Genomic DNA, 23,919 nt, shown 5'->3' on the forward strand with positions numbered 1-23,919 from the left:
ATATATCCTGGAGATAAGTGCTCTATCTGATGTGCGTTTGGTAAAAATTTGCTCCCATTCTGTAGGCTCTCTATTCACCTCACTGCTTGTTTCTTTTGCTGAGAAGAAGATTTTTAGTTTAAATCCATCCATTTATTGATTCTTGATTTTATTTCTTGTGCTATAAGAGTCTTATTAAGGAATTTGGGGCCTAATCTGACATGATGAATACTTGGGCCTATTCTTCTTCTATTAGGCACAGGGTCTCTGGTTTAATTCCTAGGTCCTTGATCCACTTTGAGTTGAGTTTTGTGCATGGGGGCTTAATTTCATTTTGCTGCATATGGATTTGCAATTTTCTCAGCACCATTTGTTAAAGAGGCTATTTAAGAGGAAAGTTTATTGCTTGGAGTTCATTCCTTAAAAGAAAAAGTCAACAATTAAATGATCTAACATTACATCTCAAATCCCTAGAAAAGAAGAAAAAATCAATACCAAAAGCAGTAGAGGACAGTAAATAATTAAAATCAGAGCTGAAATCAATAAAATTGAAACAAAAGAAACAATTGAAAAAATTGAGAAAACCCGAAGTTGGTTCTTTGAAAAAATAAAATTGATAAACCCTCCTTTGATTTCTACAAGATTCAATGTTCTGTACTGGACATCCATCCTAATTCCATATCCCAAAGATTAAACAACTGTTGAACCTGACTGCCCAGCACTTGGCTCCCTCACACTTCATTTGCCTATCTTCCTGATCACCAGATCTTTATCCCATTATAGATATGTATGAACTGTGAATTGATCCCCTAGCTCACAGCTGCCTTGCCTGGCTGGCTATCTGCCTGGATTTCTCAGTGTTCCTGAGTCCAAAATCTGTCATTGTGCTCTTTCATGTGGAGCGCTGATATTAACTGCAATGTGACTGACACCATGTCTTACCTATAGACTTTTCATCCAGATGTTACTTCCTTAGTATCTGTCTGTTCCTATAGGGTAAGTCAGTCCTAGATATGAATCCTTTCTCTTCTTCAGTGCCCTGAAACTGTTTTTCACAAAACATGATCCAGAGATAGCAGATTCAAAAAGATAGGAAGGAATTGAAAAAATTAGTGAAATTACAAAGTAAGATACTATGAGTTCTCTCATGAAGGTAGGTAAAGTACAACAGTAGGAAATTCACAAGCTGATAAAATTGAGAATCAAAGCAGATATGCAGGCAGTTTACATACAAGAATGCTGTTCAAAGATTATGGATATCTAGGTCCCTTGGGTATTCCTATACCAAAACCCCAATCTGCAGATGATTAGCCGGACAAGTCAAGGCCTCAATCTTTGAGAGACTAGGCCCAAGAAAGGTTATTGAGACAAGAACAGAAGAACAAAATAGTTCCAAAATACATCTGTGAAGTGGAAATTAGATCCTAGGTAAGTTTGTATCAAGATGTTGGAACTATCTGGGTGCAGTGGTGCATGCCTGTAATCCCAGTGGCTCAGGAGGTTGAGGCAGGGGGATTGCAAGTTCAAATCCAGCCCCAGCAAAACCAAGGTGCTAAGCAACTCAGTGAGATACTGTCTCTAAATAAAATACAAAATAGGGCTAGAGATGTAGCTCAGTGGTTGAGTGACCCTGACTGCAATCCCTGGTATCTGCCCCCCTAAAAAAAAAACTGGTTCTGGAACTTGAGAATTAGAAAAGGAAGAAGTTGAATTGATAGTAAGTCATCTGAATATGAAATATTTTTCTTAAATTGTTTAGTCCAAGTTCATAATTGAACCTCAGTTTGTGGAAATAACAGTCACATATATCAAGATCTTTGGCTCTTAATTTAGCTCATGTTCTCTGTACTGGAAATAGTACAATATAAACTATGACTTATAAATCAGTAAAATATAACATGAATAATTTTTACCCTTTTGGGGGCAGTTACATACAGATGTCTTTTTACTCTTATGGAAACCTGAAATGAAAAGACCAGCTTTAGGCAGTGTCTCCAAAAATGTTGTTGGAGCCTGTCTATAAGAAACCAAAAAACTTTTCTTCCCCTTCATTTATTATGGAGCTACAATATAGTTAAAATAGTTTATTGGAATATGACATTGCAGATTGTGTATATTACTATAAATTTATATCTCTGTGGGTATGCATAGAAGAGTCTGTATCTACTTATAAGCAAGAAGGTGTAAAAGGGTCCTTTGCCTTAGAATACTACCTTATTACCCACAAGAGGGATTTGGGAATAAGGGATCAGCTTCATCTTTCTTTTGAATACATAATTTCATCTCTGCAGTAATGTAAGTTTCGACAAGAACCATGTCAACACAAGTACCATATTTGTTGTAGTTTGGGAAGGGCTCTTGTTAAATTAATCCCACTTTATTATTTTTCTTTTTTTATTAGTTGTTCAAAACATTACAAAGCTCTTGACATATCATATTTCATACATTAGATTCAAGTGGGTTATGAACTCCCATATTTACCCCAAATACAGATTGCAGGATCACATCGGTTACACATCCACATTTTTACATAATGCCCTATTAGTAACTGTTGTATTCTGCTACCTTTCCTATCCTCTACCATCCTCCCTCCCCTCCCCTCCGATCTTCTCTCTCTATCCCATCTACTGTAATTCATTTCTCTCCTTGTTTATTTTCCCATTCCCCTCACAACATGAAAAAATGATCACCATCTCTAGCAGTTAGAGAAATGCAAATCAAAACCACCCTAAGATACCATCTCACTCCAGTAAGATTGACAGCCACTATGAAGTCAAACAACAACAAGTGCTGGTGAGGATGTGGGGAAAAGGGTACTCTTGTACATTGCTGGTGGGACTGCAAACTGGTGCAGCCAATTTGGAAAGCAGTATGGAGATTCCTGGGAAAGCTGGGAATGGAACCACCATTTGACCCAGCTATTGCAGAGTATACAAAGAACTCAAAAAAATAGACAATAAGACAACAAATAACCCAATCAACAAATGGGCCAAGGACCTGAACAGACACTTCTCAGAGGAGGACATACAATCAATCCCACTTTATTTTTATGGTGGTGCCAGGAATTAAAACCCAGCCTTGTCATTGAGCTACACCTTCAACTCAATCCAAATATTTATTGCAATTCTGTTGTTTCAGCTTTGTCATAAAGTTGAAGTTGTGTAAAAATGTAAATATGTGTTTTCTGTTCTAGGATAACCTACAGTCTAGTAAGGGACATGAGAGAAAATTAACTCTGATGACAGATAAAAATTGCTATCACAATATGTACTAAAAATGAAAAATATAGAAAACTATATTCTGTTTACATTAAATGTCCAGAATAGGTAAATTGATATACACATAAAATTGATTAGTGGTAATCAAGGACCGGAAAGAAAGGAAAATGGGGAGTTATGGTTAATAACTATGGGCTTTCTTTTCAGGGAAATGAAAATATTCTGGAATCAGACAATTGGTGATGTTTGTATAGCATTGAGAATGTACTGAAAATGTAAGAATTGCATATTTATAATAGTTGAAGCAGTGAATTTTATGTTATATAAATTTTATCTCAATTAAAAATAACACAAACGTACAAACACACATGATTTCAAATATAAAGGAAGAAAACTGTACATTCTGAGTGAAAATATAGGCATGATACATTTGATGGACACCCATCAAGAGTGGATTTTCTAACAGGTATTTCAAAAGCTTATTTGAAAATGAGGTTTTTTGGAACTGGGAAATAATTTATGCAGGTCAAATATCACTGAGATATTTGACAAGCACAGTGGCTCACACCTGTAATCCCAGTGGCTCAGGAGGCTGAGACAGAGGGGTTGTGAGTTCAAGGACAACCTCAGCAAGCACTCAGGCTCTAAGCAACTCAATGAGACTATCTCTAATAAAATACAAAACAGGTCTGGAGATGTGGCTCTGTGGTCAAGTTCCCCCAAGTTTAATGCACACTACCAAAAAAAAAAATACTTAGTTTAGGCAAAGTCAGAAAGAATTATATTCAACTGCTAGGATACAATTACTCCTGCCACCTTCTGTAAATGAATCTACATAATTCCTACACTTTATTTCAAGATTATTCATTCACTATTATTTAAACTTGATTAAATATTTAGATGACTTATACTTGTTATCTACTGTTTCTAACTAACTTAAATGCACTATATATCTGAGATGCTTAATCAAAATTATATTTCTATGAGAGCATTGTTTTAGTACACTGAATATATAATAGTACATTCAGTCTAATAAAATAATAAAATATTAATTCTAAGAGTATTTATTTTAGTTTAGGACACTATTTTGCTGTCAATCTCAACACCTAATATGATATAAAACTTTAAAAATGTTGTTGTTAGTTAATGCAGTGATATTTGAAAATATAAATTGTAAAGTTTGACAAGGAATGACTATGTTCTCTTTTTTCTTTTTGAACTGTGTATTTCATTTATTTAGATTTTATGCTATGGAAATAAATGAAGAGAACATATAACCTATTCACTTATTTGCTCATTAATTCATATAATATAGAGTCAGTGGCCTCTTCTTAAGCAATATACTTGGTAGAATATAATTATTTCTGTTATTTTTTGTTACTTTGTCATTTTTTCCAAATAAATGGCATTTCAAAAAATTTTACATTTTACATGATGATTTTTAAATTCATTTCTGTTGATGATCATTTACATTTTGTATCTTTTATTCTGACCTGTACTATGTGACCATAGTAGACATATTAAACAATTTATGTGTTTTTGTTTATTTTTTGTAGATTCTACAAAGAAATTAAAGGATGTTCTTGAAGAATTCCATGGTAATGGCGTGCTTGCAAAGTATAATCCTGAAGGGGTAAAACTTCTTTTTTCTTTATATTAGTTTAATATTTATGGTTAGAAGTGGGTATTTCTTCATTAAAACTTCTTGAAAATATGTATAGTGTGTAGGCATATATATATTATATGCTTATGTGCATAAACACACATATATGTATATGTATACATATATACACATACATGTATATATCACATCCCATAAATCATTACCATATACCATACATAAAAGAATATTCATAACAAAATGCTTTTCTGAAGGTATCATAAATATAGCATGTTTTTCATTCAAAATTTACTAATGATATTGTATTTCTACATTATATGCTTGAAAAGTTAGATCATTTAAATAGAGTGTTAGTTTTTTTTTTTTTTAGATGTCAAGAAATCAGATCAGATAGTGGAGAGAGAGTACTTGATTCTCACTCTATAACCTACACATTTCAACCAATATGGGCATTAGTGTGGGGCATGAGAGTTGTCCCATTCAGGAAATTATTTCCTCAAAGATATTGTGATGTACATAATCACTTTGTCATTTTAAGGAGCCAGCTTATACTAAAGGAAAGTAATTTCTTCCACGAATCTTGTACTTAACCTATTACTATTATGGTTTGAATTCCTGAAGTCCTCTTTTTTAACTGTCAATTACTTTTGCATGCCATATTGGAATGAATGCCTTCCCTTTCCTAATCATTTGTTAAAAAGTCTTTCCTTTAATATTAGTTAAGAAGTGTTACATTTTGAGTGTCAGTATTAAAATTAGTTAATTTGTAGCTTCACCAAGTGTTATTTGGGTTTTATGGGAATAAAAATAGACTGCTCTTAGCAAAACACAATTTTACCTAGATTTGTTTACAGACAAAGATGTGATATCTCTTTTGTTGTCATTTTTTTTTTTTTTTTGCATTTCCATGATTACAAGAACACAGTCCCTGATTGTCTTTCAATCTTATTCTTCTCTGGAATATTTAGAACTTGATTTTAAGTATTCTTCTCTAATCTCTAGATTCTAACCTTCAAATATTCCTATTGTTTTATAAATCCCTATAAATTATTTCTCATAGCTGTTTTTCATGTCACGTTTGCTTATTCTCTCTACAGTATGATAAATTTTTATATCTATTTAGCCTAAGATTTACTTTCTTTTTAAAACATAAAATTATTATCTTTAATGGTAAAAAGGTGGGGAAAATAAAGGCAATTTTAAAACTATTCCTGTTTTCCTCTATCAGGAACAAAACAAATGTCTTGTCTGCATTTCCCTCACAATTTATTTTCCTAGAAGCTGTAGTGTGAGAAAAATAATATTAATGGCTTAATTTGTAGAATTGAAAATCTCAAAGTCCAAGAAAGCAGAGTGTGGAAATTAGAGATGTCAACTACACTAAATTTCTATAAAAGAAAAATGTCATTAATATTAACAATCACCATATTACCTGAAAACATGCATATTTATCTACTCTATACAGAGATTAAAACTTATTTTTCTCCCTAAAGATAGCTGCAAGCTATCATAGACTTTTTACCTCAGTTAATTCTTATTTAAACAATTCCCAAGATGTAGTCTTGCTAATATTATCTATTTCATGAGGACTATCATTCACTATATACTGGATTTATTGTGGTAATTTCTAGGTTCTTTGCTAGACACACATATGATGTCAGACTTCAATAACGTAATACCTCTCTGTAAAAGCACAGATCTGTAGAGATGCATTATTAAAATAATGGAGAGTGGATAAACAAAAAGATGGATCTCATTATGACCCAACAGCAATTCTAAATTAAGAGTGAAACCACTCTTTGATCTGAATATTGATAGAAATTTTTCCTTCAGGTGAAAATTTTAAAGTATTGTGATTTTTTAAGAAAGAAGTTATGTATTTTATAAAAGCCAATAGGAAATAATTAGGAATGTCCTCTATTGAGAATGAAAATACTAACGCCCATAGTTATTTTAATATGTCCTTATTTATGAAAAGTTACTCTAGTAGTATGAAAGAATTTCTACTGTTAATTCATAGGTGAAATCATCACTCTGTCTTGAGCAAAGTTGAGACCAAAGTTGTTTGGCATGAATGACTCTTATTGATGCTCAATAATACAAGAGAAGTGATTAATCAAGGCTGACTTTAGAATAAATAATTAATCCCTTGTTTCCTAAAATAGATATGACATATCATCCATATTAAATACATTTGTGAAGAGAATAAACAGAAGGTCCCTTAAATTGCATCTCCCAATACAAAATAAAGCTGCTAAAGGAGTATATGCATTCCTCAGTTTATAATTTGCTTGCATTACTGATTTATAAAAGTTGTATATGAAAACTTGATCTGAAGAAGATATACACTTATTAAGCCTATTTTAGCTGAGTAGAAATATTATGTTTAATATGCACAATTATTTATTTTTAATTCTTTTAAAGAAAATTTTGTCCTTTGAAGAAATCAATAGCAGATATCCAAACAATGACCTTAAATATTCTTTGAATAAAGGTCTTTAAAAGAACTGACATATCTAATTTCATAAGTTTGCAAGGCCTTTAAATAAAAATAAATTGTTTTTAAAAAAGTAAAATGATGTTTCAAAGATTAACTAGTTAGATGGATGACAGCAACCACAATTAAAACTACTATTCAGAGACCCAGTTTAAGGCTGATACCCTTTTGTAAGATTTCCTCCTCCATTGACTAAGCCATAGAAAGCAGGAAGGCCCTGATTCGTACGAAGAATAGGGGAAGGGGAAGGTAGTGGATGTTATTGCTTTTATAATAAGTGTGGCATATCACAGACACATAATTATTGCTGACCTGTGACTGGCAAGGTAAGAGGTTGCTCCTATTGGTCTTTGCCTAATCTTATATGAATAATATGAAGTTAAGAGTATGATTACAACTAGTTTGTAGCAGAGACCTTGTCTTAGCAAAAAGATTTTCTATAAAACACTGTCAGGACATGTAAATGATCTGATGAGAGTAGTGGAACCATTAGAATTCCACATAATTTTTTGTTTTGGTCTTGGATTTTAAAATCAATTCCAAATTATTCTATTGATATCTAAAAAATTCAAATAAATTGGCAATGTATGGAAATAATATATATAATCTTTAGAAGCATGGAGAAAAGATTGGCATGTTATGCTAATAAAAGGAAACATGAAGAATGGAGAATAAGTATTCATTATCTAATATATTTTTTGCAAGCTCATGTTTTCATTATCCACTTTCAATGACTTTCATCATACTGTATGTGTTATTCATTATATTTGTCTCATGTCAGTTCAAATTGTTTGCTTATTCAAATACTGATCTAGTCAATGGCTCTCAAATCCAAGAGTACATCAAAATTATGTGGGGGCTTATTAAAACATGAAATGTTACTTGTCTCTCTGCTTCCACCAGTTTCTGAATTGGTGTTTCTGGGGTGGGGGCTGCTGAATTTGTACTTCTATCACTCTTCCAGTTTATGGTGCTGATGCTGTCAAAAATCATATTTTGAGATCCATAGGCCTAGGATATGTTTTAAAACCAATCTATAAACGTGAACTTTTAATATAATTATCAGAGAAATGAGATAATGAGTATAAATTATCTTACATTAACACATGTATTCTTTCTTTCCTTGCATGCACAGAAACAAGACATTCTTAACCAAGTAAGACATTTTCTTTTCTATTACAATCTTTCTTCTTTTATTCTGATATGACCTATGAATTTCTCATCCAATACCACTAAACTATACTTCTGAATCAATAAGGTTTACATAGTATTATATTAGCCATAATACTCATAAATTTATAATTGAGGTCAGGTATAACAGAATTTTTTTTCAAAACAGTGTCTTAAATGGAGGAATAGCTACCTTAATAGAATTTAAAAAAAATATCCAGAGTATGGACTTCAGTTTTGTATACTCTGGAATTTAATTTTCTAATATCACCCAGACAAGTGAGACTGATAAATTAGCTTATTCAATGAAAGTCTCAATTTATTAATTTAAAATGGAAGATTTAAAAATTGCATTCAAAATAAAATGATACCGTCTTTTTGTTTTGTTTTGTCTACAATTTTATGTTTGTTTCTCTGTGTGAAACATAACTTTCACAAAGCTGTTAATTTTGTCCTCCTGGGAAAAAGGGTAAACAGTTTGTTGTTTCTATTACTTTCTTCCAGGGAAGTTATAGGTCACTAGTTCAGTTGAATGTATAGAATTACAACACATTATTGGGTGCTCTATGTAGATAATTCTATCTATCTATCTATCTATCTATCTATCTATCTATCTATCTATCTATATAGTGATACATGTATACACATATAGATATATGTGATACATGTATATAAATATATAGTGATACATGTATACATATATGGATACACATACATGTTTACACATATAGATATATTTTTTACCAACTTAGGCATATTTTCTTACTAAAATGCATGAGTTTTCTAAAACTATAATATTGTTTCTCTTGGGCAATACTGGATACATAAAAGTTGTTTTTTGTTCTCAAGTATTCTGATGCTTTCTGTAACAATATGCACAGTGATTTCATGCCCTGGGCATGTAAAATATAATCATATATCAGAGTGGTCTTGGTGGATTTAGACACCAGTCCTAGACAGCATGAGTTTCTACTTTTCTTCTCCTTGTCTGTCCTTTGTTCCATTTGCTGTTCTTTAGTAGCCAAGAAATCTCTTGCAGAATAGAAAGACCAGGCAAAGCTGAGGGGAACCAAAAGGTTAAAAAATATTGAAAAGCAAGCTGGGGATATAGCTTAGCTGGTAGAGTACCTGCCTTGCATGCGCAAGGCCCTGAGTTCAATCCCCAGCACCATAAAAACAAACAAACAAAAAAAATGAGAATGTTACCTGTGCTATTGCTCTACCTGTGTCTTTGGTGTACCAGTGTTCTCTGCATGTGGCGTTTTCCTGTCAGTAGTTGGTCTTTGGCCTAAGACTGCGTTAGGGTTCAAATCTCCCTGGGCTTCCCTCATCTTTGCACTTGATAGTGTGCACTGTTGTTTCTGTTAATGTCTATGTTTTACATTCAGACAAGTAAGTTGCTGTGATCCCTTAATAAAAAAAAGCTGAGAATTTAGAACCTACATATTGAAGTGCTGCTAACTAATGTAATATTTAGTTTTTTACTATACTGTACCACTGAGCTATACCCCCAGCTCAAGTGTAATATTTTAAATGTCTTTATAAAAGATATTGACATTGATATTGTTATTAACAATAATACGGAAATCCTTTTGTAAATGAAAATGACTAAACCATATCCAATGTTTTCCATTAAAGAAAGCATAAGGAGGGGCCTGGGATGTGGCTCAAGCGGTAGCACGCTTGCCTGGCATGCATGTGGTCCGGGTTCGATCCTCAGCACCACATACAAACAAAGATGTTGTGTCCGCCGAGAACTAAAAAATAAATATTAAAAAATTCTCTCTCTCTCTCTCTCTCTTAAAAAAAAAAAAGAATCTGCCTGAACTGAGTATAAATCCAACCTTAGGAAGCCTTGTTCACCTATAAAATACAGAGGGTAGCAGCTAAACTGCATTGTTAAAAGGTTTTAATTCTAAAGTGCATGTGAAATAATCAGCTCTATGAGTGGCTCAGAGTATGTGTCCCATTAGCATTTAGAGACACTGACACCATAGGTCACATATTAGTGACCAACATAATTTTATCCAAAAATTCTGAATCATGTACCAAATGAGAAATTTAGCTAGAACATCTGAGATTATAACACCAACCAACTTTGCATCCTTAATTTTTTAGACACCTTTTTTGTGCAAACATGAGGAAGTATGACGGGTATATTATTTCTTTCTATCATGTGGTGGGGAGGGGACATGACACAATATTTGCTTCCACTGCCATGCTGGCCTCAACCCTGAATGCTGTCCCAATGTAAGCACTATCATGCTGTGATATTTGCTCCATCTCTCACAACTGTATTGAACCAGGAATGACATCTTTTTCTACAAGCATTTCTACTACCATTAATGTCATGTTTGTGACTTTCCCCTTCTCATCAAACCTACAGACGAGCCACAGTTTTGAAGGCAAACTACAAGACAGAAAAATAAACTGCCGACTGAAATTCTGTGTTATTAACCTGATATTGACCATCTATTGATTATTCATGGAATCTACAGTACTTCGCCTTTCAATATGTGGGCTTGACTTTTTATGCCCCATACTCAGAAAATTGTTCTAGCATAGAATGAAATCATGTTCAACAATTTGAGAAGTTATTTATATCTATATTTCTTAGCTTAATTAGTTATAACATAATTAAACAAATCACCTTGAATAGCTTCTTGCAGTTTTACTCAAACTTCAATGTTTATTAAGAAACACTATCATCTATTTATGAAAACAGAATTTGAGAATGAACCATCTGCTACATCTTTTCTACATTGAGAACTTGTATTAATGATTTGACTGCTAGGTGATAGCTATCAAAATTGATTTATTTCTACCACAAACTGCTATAATAATCATACAAAAAATAAAATGTAGATAATTATTTAGAGTACATAAGGTACAATTAAGCCAATTCTATTCAGTTACTTTCTCAAAAGTGAGATTATGGAATAAATGTAAATGGATTTGGAAAATAAATTGTTTCTCTCTTTAGTTTAATAGAACAAAATTTAAGTGTGAATTTTAGATACTGTATAAATTCATTTGTCCTTCATTTGTTTAATAACATTTATTAAATAGGAGTTAAATACCAGATTATAGAAAACAGTGATGCTGGTATCTTATCTTGAGGTGACCTCTCTGCTTTTTTCCAAGGAGAAGTAGAACAAAGGGTACCCAGCCAAACAAGAAGTTTATTTTTAGGGTTTTTGTCTCTGATTTTTTTTAATCACCAGCAGTAGTTTTTTTGAGCAGAAGAGCACTGATGGTAAATTAATCTAATTATTTGGGTAGAATGTCTTAGAATGTCTAATAATTTTAAGGTTTTTTTAAATAGGTAAAGGAAATAATAATTAATAACTTTAAGATGAACAAGTTAAAATTTTCTCTTAGAAAAATACCTTCAAAGATGATGTATAAAATAGACTTCAATGGAAAAGAAGATGAGATATCCAAAGCAATAAAGTAAAAACAACTGAGGTGGCAATGCAGATTATAATGAAAGTCAGGGACAGATTTAGAACATGTTTCAGATGTAGGTAATATGTTACAATTTTAATCAAAGGTTGCAGAAAAAGTGACAATTGTTTTCAAAACTGGGAAACTGACAAGAGTATTATATCATTACATTTTATTTTTATACATTTTTTTTGTGTGAATAGCTCTTCTTCTAAAGTGGTAGGCTTATTGATACTGATCAGTGCACCTAACTTTAAAAAATCAACTACAGAATGTCAGGTACTATGTATGAATATTGTAAAATATTTCTACAAAATTGTACTTGTTCACCTACAGGTGAGGGGTTCATTTTTCAAAGAGAACATGTATATGTAGTTAGGTATATGTTTTGTTAACATGGGCATTAAAGTTAGTAATATTTAGGTCTTTGGTGTTAATTAGAAGCTTTGGGTGTTGGGCTATTTAAAGAAATTTTCTGAACTTGGAATTGTATTTCATAGGAGTAATAATAGCATCTACTTATTAAATTATCGCATGCATACAAAATACTTGGCTCAGTTCCTGAAGCATTGCCACACTTAGTGTTTCCATTATATGCAACTGGCATTTTAATCAAATTTCCAATATCATCTTTCCATTTAAGGATAATGGAGGAGATCATTGACCATAAAGATTAAAAGGAAAGAGTGGAGACTTTGAGAAGGAAAACAGAATAAAAACACCCATCATTGAGACATAAATATACAGAGAAAAAAACACTTGAAACATATACAAAACTATTGTACCGCATCCCAAATGCACTGACTGTGGCATGTTTAATATGTACTAGATACTGAATATGGTTCTGTGAGAGAAACAGAAATGCTCAGAATGGTCTTTTCTACCCAAGAGTGTCAAACTAGTAAATCCACTTTGTAAGCTTCTGATAAAATGTTTCAATTCAGGAGATTCTCAAGTCCTAAAAATAGTAAATTCCCTGACCTAGTTGTAAAATCTTAATCTCTCACTTTCAGATGTTGACAGAGTGTTTCCTGGTTTTATTATCTTTCTCAACTTGATATTTCTCCCAGTGCTAATCTTGGAAGATTTGGGCATTGATGGATCCAAAAGAACAGAATTTTTGAAATAGGATGTATTTGAAACTGTTGGTCACACTGTCCTTACTGGTTTTGTTTTATTTTATCCTGTTACAGTAGTAAATATATGGCTATAGTCTGTTATATTTTGAAGTAATGTTGTTTGAAATTCATGAAGTGAAGGAGTATATCCCCGCTGAGAAACTTTTGTATTCATTCTGCTTTCCAAAATTTTTATCATTTACCTAGCCAAGTTTATTTCTTGCTAGGTTGCCTATGAAGATATAATTTAGTGTAATTTCACCATTTTTTGCCATCCTACTGTCTATACTTCACAAAAATAATGAGGACTTACAGTATAAAAGATACTATGTTGATCACTGTGTGGGGGTTTCATGTATTATTTTTTAAGATATGAATGACAGTAGAGTATATCTTGACATATTACACATACATGGAGTATAACTTACACTAATTAGGATCTCATTCTTGCATTTGTACATGATGCGGTATTCATATATGAACATAGGAAAGTTATGTCCAATTCATTCTACTGTCTTTCCTATTCCTCTCCCCACTCCCTGCCCTTTTCCCTTTCTCTAATACACTTTACTTCTATTCTTCCCTTCACTCTTTGTTTTGTGTTAGCATTCACGTATCAGAGAGAACATTAGGCCTTTGTTTTTTTTTTTTGTTTTGTTTTGTTTTGGCATTGGCCTATTTGGCATGATAATTTTTGACACAGAGTAGGATTGGGACTTACAGTCCAGCAGGGAAGAGGAGTTGCACATGCAAATCTGCTGGCATGTGTCACCACCCAGAGTATAACTTTTGGAAATGTTCTTTATAAGTAAACATTCAATTAATGGAATAATAAAAAAAACTGACATCATTCATTGGAATTATACATGTATATGGGTATTCATGATATCTTTAATGGGTTTCATTTTTTTTAAAGAGAAAATGTGTATGTATTTATATGTATGTTTTGTTAATAATCCTGTACTAGTGACAGTGTTGAAAAATAGACAAGGCACCATCTCATCAGGTTAAGAGAGATTGATTATAGCTGAAGTACACATGTTAGTTGAGTAAATTACAATGCATGCTGGAAACCACATTAAAAATATTCTCATTAAAATTCTTCCAATCCATAATGAGTATTTTGTAATCACTAAAATAACTTGGAGCATCATTAGCTCTTTTTTTTGCCATATATGATCTTTTACTAAAAATATGCATTTTTTCATTTTCTCTTTACTGATCCTTAATAAAAGCTAGGCTTAGGCAAGATTGATTGTAGGCAATGTATAGTCTTATGGATTATAAACCTCTGGTGGACAAATTTTAAAATTAATATTGAAGGTTTTTACGCTGTTCATTATTTCTTTTCAAAGAAAGTTGCTATATGGCAGTCTTAGGGAATTATCAAGGAATTCTGTGAAATTTAAAGTAAGGAACAATACAATCACAATCCAAGATAACCATAAGAAATGGAAAATTTTAAAATACAATTTTTTTCTGAAAGTATATTAATATCAAAAATATGTGCTTGAAATTTCAGAAAATTAGCCATCTTACATATTTAATATCTATACTTTGGCTTAATGGTCTTCACATCAATTTTCAATTTAACATAATTAGTTAATGATATACATTAGAAAGCAAAGTTGAAATGGAAAGGATGAAAGAAAACCCCTTAATAATTTAAATCATTAACTGACTCATTTTGTCAGTGTTATTTTGCCCAGTAGCTAACATAGTACCTTATACATTTAGACTTACATCAGACAATCAGCACTCATAAATAGATGAGGGGAAGTCTTTCCTTGGCTGTGGTTGTAGATGTTTACTTCAAAAAGTCATTTTATTATTAATTATTACATGTCTTTTAAAACACAAAAGCATTTGTTAGAAAAATGTAAAAAGCTTTACAGGGACTATCTTCTGTCTTATATAAACATGAGTTTTATGTTCATAGGATTCTGTTAAATTGAGTCAAATCCTGTGGTTTTCTGCTAAAAACCTTCCAGTGTGTTCCTCCGACTTTATGTTAACACTGTAACTGTCCTTTGATGATTGAAAATTCTACATGATTTTCCCCAGTCCACTTGTCACCAAAAATCCTTTCCTTGGCTCCTCTTTTTGGAGTTCTCCCTCCCTCCTGTTCCAGTCTCTTACTCTTCTCATAGATCCTGTATCAATTCCACAAAAACAGGAATATCCTTACAGCTCAGGCTCTTTGCATTAACTGTTTTGTCTTTCTATAAGTTTTCTCCATCATCATCTTTATATCTTTATTCAAGAAACAGCTTATTTGGTTTAAAACTGCAACCATATCTCCCCAAATATTAAATCTTTACTTTCTTTATTGTTTCTATAGTAGTTAATACCATCCAACAGTGGTGCCACTAACACATTTTGTTGTTGTTTTCTTATTCCTTTCATTAGAAGATAAGCTCCCTGATGGGAAGGATTTTTGTGTGTGTGTTTCAATAACACTTTTTTCATAACACCTATAAGATGCTTGGTACAGAGTGGATGATCAATGATCATTTGCTGAACATGAGAAAATTCCCAACCCAAAACTGCCAGAGGAAATTAATGATAAAATTACATTTATTTTCATTCACTTCAAATATATTCAAATGAATACCAGTGTTATTTCCTTAGTATTAAAGGGGATTTAAAAACAAAGGATCCAGATGGTCAACTATAATAATGAAAAGCATATAGAAATGTGTTTGAATTTATGCCAATTTGGCAGCAACATCTGAGCTGCGCCCTCAGTCTGCATTTGTCACAGATTCTCTGTTATCTCTCTGAATAGTCTGTGGCTGCTCCTTAAGAAAAAAAAAAAAGTTTTCAAAATTTTAAACATTATGCCTATATTTGTAGGCGCTTACATTCAAGTAGATTGTGCCTGTATTTGTAGGAGCTCACATTCAATTTGATTCTTTATTTTATTTATTTATTTATTTATTTATTTATTTATTTATTTATTTATTTATTTATTTTTATGGCACTGGGGATTGAACCCAGGGCCTTGTGTACTCGAGGCAAGCACTCTACCAACTAAGCTTTATCCCCAGCCCTCAATAAGATTTTTTGAACACTCAATTAAGTCTCATCCACTTTTTCTCATTAATGTTTCTGCTGATATGTCTATAAGTGATTTCATTCTATTTAAAGGCCACAATATTAAATAATCAATTGTAAAGGCAGGAGTAGAAACTCTGATTCCTAAATTTGGAAAATTTCTACTAAGATAAAAAAATGTATGAAGACATCAATCATATAAAAATGTCTAATAATTTAGACAACATAGAATGTTAGGAGATATTAAAATATCTTTTACAAATGAAAAAAGAAAAAGGATGATTTCTCAGGATGAACATTGAAGAACCAATTCCTCAATGAATTAGAAACACTGAGTCAGCTCTTACCCAGCTATGAACCTTGGGTTTTGCAGCATTTTCAGCCATGTATATTAGAAAATGCAAAAGAAAGTTCTACTTCCAAGAACACAGAAAAAAAGTTGAAGAAACAATTAACATCATCAGTACCCTTTCAGCATTCTCTTAGAAGTCACTAAGAACTAAGGAAATATTAAATCTTTGCTTTTCTATAGTAGGCTTTTTCCTTTCTATCCCCTTTCTTTCTTTTGTGGAGGCTAGGGGATAATGGGGTTTGAACTCAAGAATGCTCTACTGAGTTCCATCCCACTTCTTTTTATATTTTATTTTTAGAAAGGCTCTGAATTTCCCAGTCTAGCCTCAAACATGTGATCCTCATGCCTCAAACTCCTGAGTAGCTTGGCTTACAGGGTAATAGGTTTTAAAAAAAATAGCAAAGTATCTATTTTTAAATTCCTGCCTTCTAAAAGCAGTTTTTAAATTAATGTTGCATAATAACAGAATAGTTATTGGAAAATAATTTAAGGCCACAGAAAATCTGAGGTTTTCATTTGGGAAGACACAGTGAATTTTAGTTTTTAAAAACAATAAAAAGGCAAGTTAAAATAATAAAGAACATCCATCTAACCTCAAGACAGTGTTTCCTTTTATTTGTTCTTTTTAATATTTACTTATTTTACATATTATGTGCTCGAGGGTATGTTAAACACTTTACACCAATTTTTATTACATTTAGACAACAACCCTGAACTGCTGATCTCATATATGAATTTATATAGAGGAAATTAAGGCTTAGAGCTGCCAGAAATAAAACTAAACTGAATTTTTTGCTTATTGAGCAAGGCAGAGCTAGGATACTAGGGAAAGCTCAGAAACACTTCGTGAGTACTAAAAAAGAAAAGAAAGGGAAAAAAAGAGGGCTGAGGAGGAATATATTGTTCAAGAGGAGGAAGGAATGCTAGATATTTCAGCTTGTTTCCTCTCTTGGTGGGACATTGTTCTAGTTTTCATCATTAAATCACAGTTACCATTCTTCTTGGGTACATAAGGCTGAGTAAAGAGCACACTATTGAGATTTGGCAGGTGTTTTCTTCAAAAAAGCAAATAAATTTCTTGCCCTTGCTCCATATCACTCAGGGCAACTGGAAGTATTGGGTTCTGAAATAGAATTGTTTTATTCTGAAGTCCTTTCTTTTGCTTTTGTTTTTGTTTGTGGGTTTTGTTTTCCTCTTTCACCAAGCTAAACTCTAAGCTTGAAATAACTGTTTCAAATATAGTTGCATTCTAAAAGGAGACCCAGAGAAAAACTTTTGGCAATTTCTACTCCTTTGCACCTTCTGGAAGTTCAGATTTGATTATTAGTTCTCTAACCAACAATGAAAACAGTGAACCATGTAATGGCTTATTAAATGCATATGAAAAAAATGTATATAAATTTGAAGTGTATTTTTCAATATTATTTGGAATTTTGAACATTAATACTGATGAGTCTATTCACAAATATTGTTTATTTTTGTTTAACTACTTATAATATTTAGTGTGTGCCAGATATCATTATGATTCTTTAAAAATAGTAAATAATCTAATTATCCCAATAACCTAAGAGGTAGGTACTATTATTTACATTTAATAGATTTGGAAATTAAGGCATAGAGAGATTAAATACATTTTCCACAGTCACACAGCCAATACTGGATCCAATAATTAACCCAGGTAATCTGACTTCCAATACCATAGACCTTGTCACTTGTTATGTTGTAAACAAAATGCTGACCACGGAAGATGCAGGGCAGAAAAGGAAGTGCTACCATGATTAATCTTGCTTTTAACCACTATGCCTGTGAGTATTTTCATTCCACAAACTTCCTTATCACTTTGCAATTAAATCAACTCTCAATTACCCAAAGGTCATCATACATGTTGAAGATCATCTACCAATGTTGGTCACTCATCTGGTTGAATGTATTTTTTTCCCCTGTAATTGTTAACCTCTAAGGAATGCTATTAGTGAGAGTAAGTGCCCCTTCTCAAAATTTAGGTTGAATAGAGTGGCCTGGAAGTGGGCCTCATCTTTGTATTGTGAAATGTTGACTGCATTCATTTTGTTAAATTGCTCTTTGAAAGAACTACTTCCTAAGGCTATTCTTCATATATTTATATTATTCATAGATTTTAGTTATGTAATTCACTTTACTAGCAGATTTCACAATATTTTGTGGTGGTGGTGGAGATTTATTTAATATAAAAGAAAATGAAGTCTTTTTACAGCCACCAATATAAATGTCTTATTTGTGAAAATGAATAAGCAAAACAAAACTAAACTAAACTGAAAATGTCAGATTGAGGTGTAGGCAGAGTCTTGGAACTATTAATAAGTGAAGTTTTGGTTTTACTTTTTTTGCTTGAGATTACATTAAGTTACAAAAATGATACTTAATTAGTACATGATCCAGGTTTAAAAAATCTACTTTATCTAATGATATCCCTGATTGTTATATTCCATTTTGGGTTTATTCAAAATATTATAACAATAACACAATGATAATGATAATAATAGGTGGTGGGTGATCATATTTCAACACCTTCCTCTAATATTTTTATAGAGGAAAATAGACTTTTAAGATTCTGAAATAACACTTTAGAAAATTAATTTTATTCTCACTTGCCAGGAGTTTGAACAAAATTAAAAGCATCAGCCTGCCAAATTTCGTTTTTGTCCTATTTTTAGTTTTATCTCAGTACATTAAGCAGGGTAAGAAAAAAATGGCCCTTGAAAGGGCTCCCTATGAAGCCCATATACAGTTACATTCTCTTTCTTTTGACCCATGTGGCTTTATTCCAGCCTTTTCTCTGTAGATCTTCTAGTCCTTTCAAATGAATAAGACCCAAGACAATTCCACAGGCCTTCTCTTCTACATTATCCACATCTGTTTCTCAGGAAACATACCCATCATTATTTCTTCAGTCACAGAGGTTTTGGCCAAGTGCAATACAATACCATTCACATGCCTTGTCTCCAGAGTACCACCTGCTTGTTCCCAGTTTCCCCATCAGAAGTCAGACTCTGGTCCATTGTCCTCCTCTGCTGGAAGCTGAAAGCAAGCTCTCTGATGGCTCTTGAGCAATGTTCCTGTTTACCTTGAGGTTGAAGGTGGCTTCTGTCACCATTCACCAAGTGGACACAGCAACACTCAGTGCCATAATAATGCTCTTTAAAATAAGTTCTAATCAACATGGTTCTATAATGAAGAAGGGTGTGTAATGATCTTGAATTATGTTTCTTTGAAAGTCTGTGCATGAAGTTTTGCACTATTTTATCAAGTGATCTCAGTATTTAGTTGGAACAAGTCAGCAACTTTTGACAACTGTCAAAAGCAGTAGTCACCATTATGAACAAGAAAAGGAGATAAGGATCTCCTTTCCTTGTGTGTGCCTGTTGAGATTGTAAGACTCTGCATTGGCTTGTTCACAACATCATCTGATCTAATCATTGTCACTTGGTGGGACAGGAATAAGAACACCAATTTGTAGATGACAAAATTGAGTTTCAGAGAGCAAATTTTTCAGGTCATATAGATACTGTGGAAATAGAAGCATCTAACCGGAAATTTCCTTCTCTTCCTGCTTATTCCACTACAGGTGAGACATATATCCCATTGCCAATGTTAGTGTAGGACTGACCAACCTATTTCTCAACTTGGTATTTTCCTTTTGTAAACCTGGATATAACAAATGTTGGAGGTAATATCTACTAATGATTTTGAAGATAGCACTAAATCTTAACATTTGGCTGGATCTTAAAATATATGTTTAAAAATTGTTTTTCAGACCATAGATTTTGAAGGTTTCAAGCTATTCATGAAGACATTCCTGGAAGCCGAGCTTCCCGATGATTTCACTGCACACCTTTTCATGTCATTTAGCAACAAGTTTCCTCATTCTAGCCCAATGGTTAAAAGTAAGCCTGCTCTCCTTTCAGGTGGTAAGTTTATTTACTTTAAAAGTGTCTATTCAGTTAAAATTTCAAAAGATAAATTAGTATCAAGTTCTCATTAAAAGGAAAATGACAATTTGATTAAAATTGTCTTTTTTTCAGGATTTATAATCTACACTGTGATTGTGTAAATCATTTAAAATGTCTCCAAATAATAATTAAACATTAGAGAACACATAATCCATCATTATCTATCAACCTGCAAGTCCAGGTTGAGGTAATAATTTTAAGACATAAAGTTTACAAAAGTATTATTTTTAAATGACCAAATATAGACAACTGTATATTTAAAAATATAATCTCAAAGCAGTATGTCTAGAAAACTTATAATATTTAAAATCAATTATGATAATTACCAGTATACTTTCACAATTTTCGATTTGTAAGCTCAGAATATGGTTTTTATTTATATCTCTGATAACTATTATATTTTAAAACAAAGGTGGTCGGCTCTCTTGTTATGGGTAGCATTTTGGAGATGTAGAAGTATATTAATACTTGTTGATAACAGTATCAATCTCCATTCAGTTAGGAAAATGGAAATTTCGCTGTATTACACAAAATAATGCAAAATCAGAAATTGTCTTAATGGTGTGCAGGATTGAAAAAGCAAAGGGGGGACCCAATGTTTAGATAGTAAGAACAGTAAGAATCATGTGCTGCCCTTAGGTTAAAGTATTCAAAACCCAAAGGCATGGAGGAAGGACCTCTTGATCCGGGAAATAGTTCTGAGATGAGAGCATCGCCTGGAAGATCTAGCCCTAAGATTGCTGTGGAGCAGGTCCTTCCTTGCTGACTTTCATAGATCAGGAGTTCAAGAAGGAGTCTGTAGCCCTGAACCTCAGAGCTCTTATGAAGGTGCATCACGGTGGTCTGTGTTGGACCATGTAACAGAAAGCTCCTGTCCCTTGATAGCAAGGCATTAAGCTGGAGAATAGAAACTACTGCCACTGGAACCATGTGTTGTAGGGATGAAATGAAGAGCTGCCTGTCAAGCAGGAGCCTGCCCTTTCCCCTTCCTCCTGCCTTCCTTCTCTATCTAGTGTCCCCTAAAGACCCAGTAGGAGTTCAGCTGGCAACAGAAAAATGTAGGCATTGAAATATTTCTCACTCTTCAATATCAGGGATTTTCTGAAGGCTTAAATATTATTGTGGATCAGAAATAATTTTCTTTTTTTATTGGTTGCTCAAAACATTACAATGATCTTGACATATCATATTTCTTTTCTTTATGTATATGGTATCTATTGGTATTTACTGTATTGAAGATGAGATATTCTAAAAATAACAATAATCGACCCACTTCATGCTAACAAAATTAACCTATTTTATTAAAAATAGCTATTTTAAAAAACAAAATGACTGAGAAATGTGGCATGATTCTGCATAATTACTAATCTCTTTAATGCCTATCTTTACTGAGGACCATTGGATAATCTTACCTGAGCTTGTTTCTGTTGCCATATCATATACCATAGGGCTTCTTGAGAACCTTGCTGTACATTCATGACAGAATGAGAGTCAAACATTATCTTAGTATTATTATGAAAATTGTTGTGATGTTCCAAATTCCCTGAAGGTAATTCAGGGATCCTAGGAGAGCAGCCAATGATCTGAAGAACAAGAACCTTAATATCACAAAGTAAAATACTGAAGTGCTGAATAAGAGACAAGGAAAAGTTTAATAGCTACTACACTAATAATTAAAAACTTAAAAATATATAATTAAGAAACAGGTGGTTGAGCCTTAAACAAAGCTAGAATATCTGATCAACTGTCGGTATTATTACACCTTATGTGGTGACTCTACCCTCTCTGTTAAGAATGTTACCTAATTTTCTAAGAGCTGTCAGCTGTTGGTACAAACTTTTAAAAATCAAGTGAACACTTTTCATATGGTAACCCATGAGATATATGACAACTTACCATGCTTACCATATTTTTTCCTCTAATATATTTTTAGTTCTTTAAATAATTCCTATTACATCATGGATTAAAAAAAAAATCACACCTGCTGTTTTTTCTCAGACTGAATTTCAATAGTTGGTCCATAAATTATATTGTGAGAGTTGAATAATGTTCCAGGATAAACATTTTAAAATGAGATGATTCCTTATTGACCTAGAAATTAAAACTTCCCAGTTCTCTCTTCATGCTATAATTGATTGCATGTAACTCAAATTGAATAAAATAACAAACCTGACCTTGCAGTTTGCATTAACTAATACTGTACTTGGATTTTGATAAAGAAGAGGGTGTTCTCAACTTGGTAATTTCCTTTTGTAAACCTAGATATAACAAATATTAAAATCTCTTTCTTTTACATCCTATACATGTTTATGTTGTCTGTATAGGATGTAAAAGAAAGAGATTTTAATAACTTATTTATACTTAAATTTACTTTTCTTCTAACAGCATATATTAAGTGATAAATAGAAGATGTCTGATTTACTAGGAGTAAAAACCAAATCAAGGGGAAAAAATAAGGAAGGGTTTGTCCTTAGGCTGCACTTCATTTGGGACAGTCTCATTGTTCACAGATGGACTTGAAAGGAAAAAGGCTGTGTGACCCTTATGCCCTCATGCAGCAATGATACATTAACTTCCATTTCTTTTCAAAGTTTGGCATACACATTGTAGAATTAAGTGCATAGTGTCCTTTCCAAGACCATTTCTACCCTATTTTCTTTTCAGAAATATCTTTGATAGTTTATCTCAAAGAACAAGGAACACTAGACAGCAATGAAATCTTTAAGGGCCAAGGTTTTCTTGACTCAGAAGCTGAAAACATAAATGTCTTTCTGCTCCCAGAACCTTCATTTTAATAATATATTATCTAGATAAGGTGTATTTGTGGTTGAAAAATCACAGTGACTTTTGAACAGAAAGGTACCATCATGAAATTTTTGTTTTTCCTGTTAGATTTCACCATATTCAATTACCACAATACCACCAGTAATAGGATAGCTATTCATTACTGTGCATGTCAGCTGAAAAATAAGAGTTCCTCAATAAAATGCAAAATTAAAAAGAAAAAAATTTCTCTCATCAAAGATTAATTGTCAAATATAGGAGATATATTGCAAGTAAGACATTTAGTTTTCATAAAATAAATTTTTTAAATATAAAAATATAATATAAATAGGTATAAGGTTTGTGCACAAGTATATGCATATGTGTAGCAGTGTTTTGTTTGACTTGAAATACCTAATGATTCATCTGGAATTTCATAATATAGGTGAGTTGTTTTATGAAATACTTGGTTACAAAATAAGGTACTTTTATTATCTACATGAAGGTAAAATCACTTCTACTCTTCCCATTTTGGAATTTGGATTTTTTGAAAATATTCATAATATAAAATATCTTCAGAAGTCTCATGCGTCTTCTGCCTCTTCTTATAAATGCCAGGTCCCTAATCGTCCACTTTTCTGCCAATTCAATGAGGAACTACTCTTCTTACTTTCATCCTTAGAGTCAATCACTTTATAAACATTTTTT

The 23,919-nt window shown here is 32.4% G+C and overlaps 1 protein-coding gene across 1 annotated transcript in view; it reads left to right on the plus strand.

Moving 5' to 3' along the window:
* DGKB (diacylglycerol kinase beta) overlaps nucleotides 1-23,919 on the plus strand; it is a 680,640-nt gene that overhangs the window by 142,384 nt on the left and 514,337 nt on the right. Inside the window, exons 3-5 of the mRNA XM_081286832.1 lie at nucleotides 4,754-4,830; nucleotides 8,451-8,471; nucleotides 20,253-20,406. Of these exons, the coding sequence (XP_081142958.1) occupies nucleotides 4,754-4,830; nucleotides 8,451-8,471; nucleotides 20,253-20,406 (252 nt within the window). The remainder of the gene's footprint in view (nucleotides 1-4,753; nucleotides 4,831-8,450; nucleotides 8,472-20,252; nucleotides 20,407-23,919) is intronic.

The sequence above is a fragment of the Spermophilus citellus genome (genome assembly GCF_964194105.1).
Source record: "Spermophilus citellus genome assembly, chromosome: 3".
Classification (NCBI taxonomy): domain Eukaryota; kingdom Metazoa; phylum Chordata; class Mammalia; order Rodentia; family Sciuridae; genus Spermophilus; species Spermophilus citellus.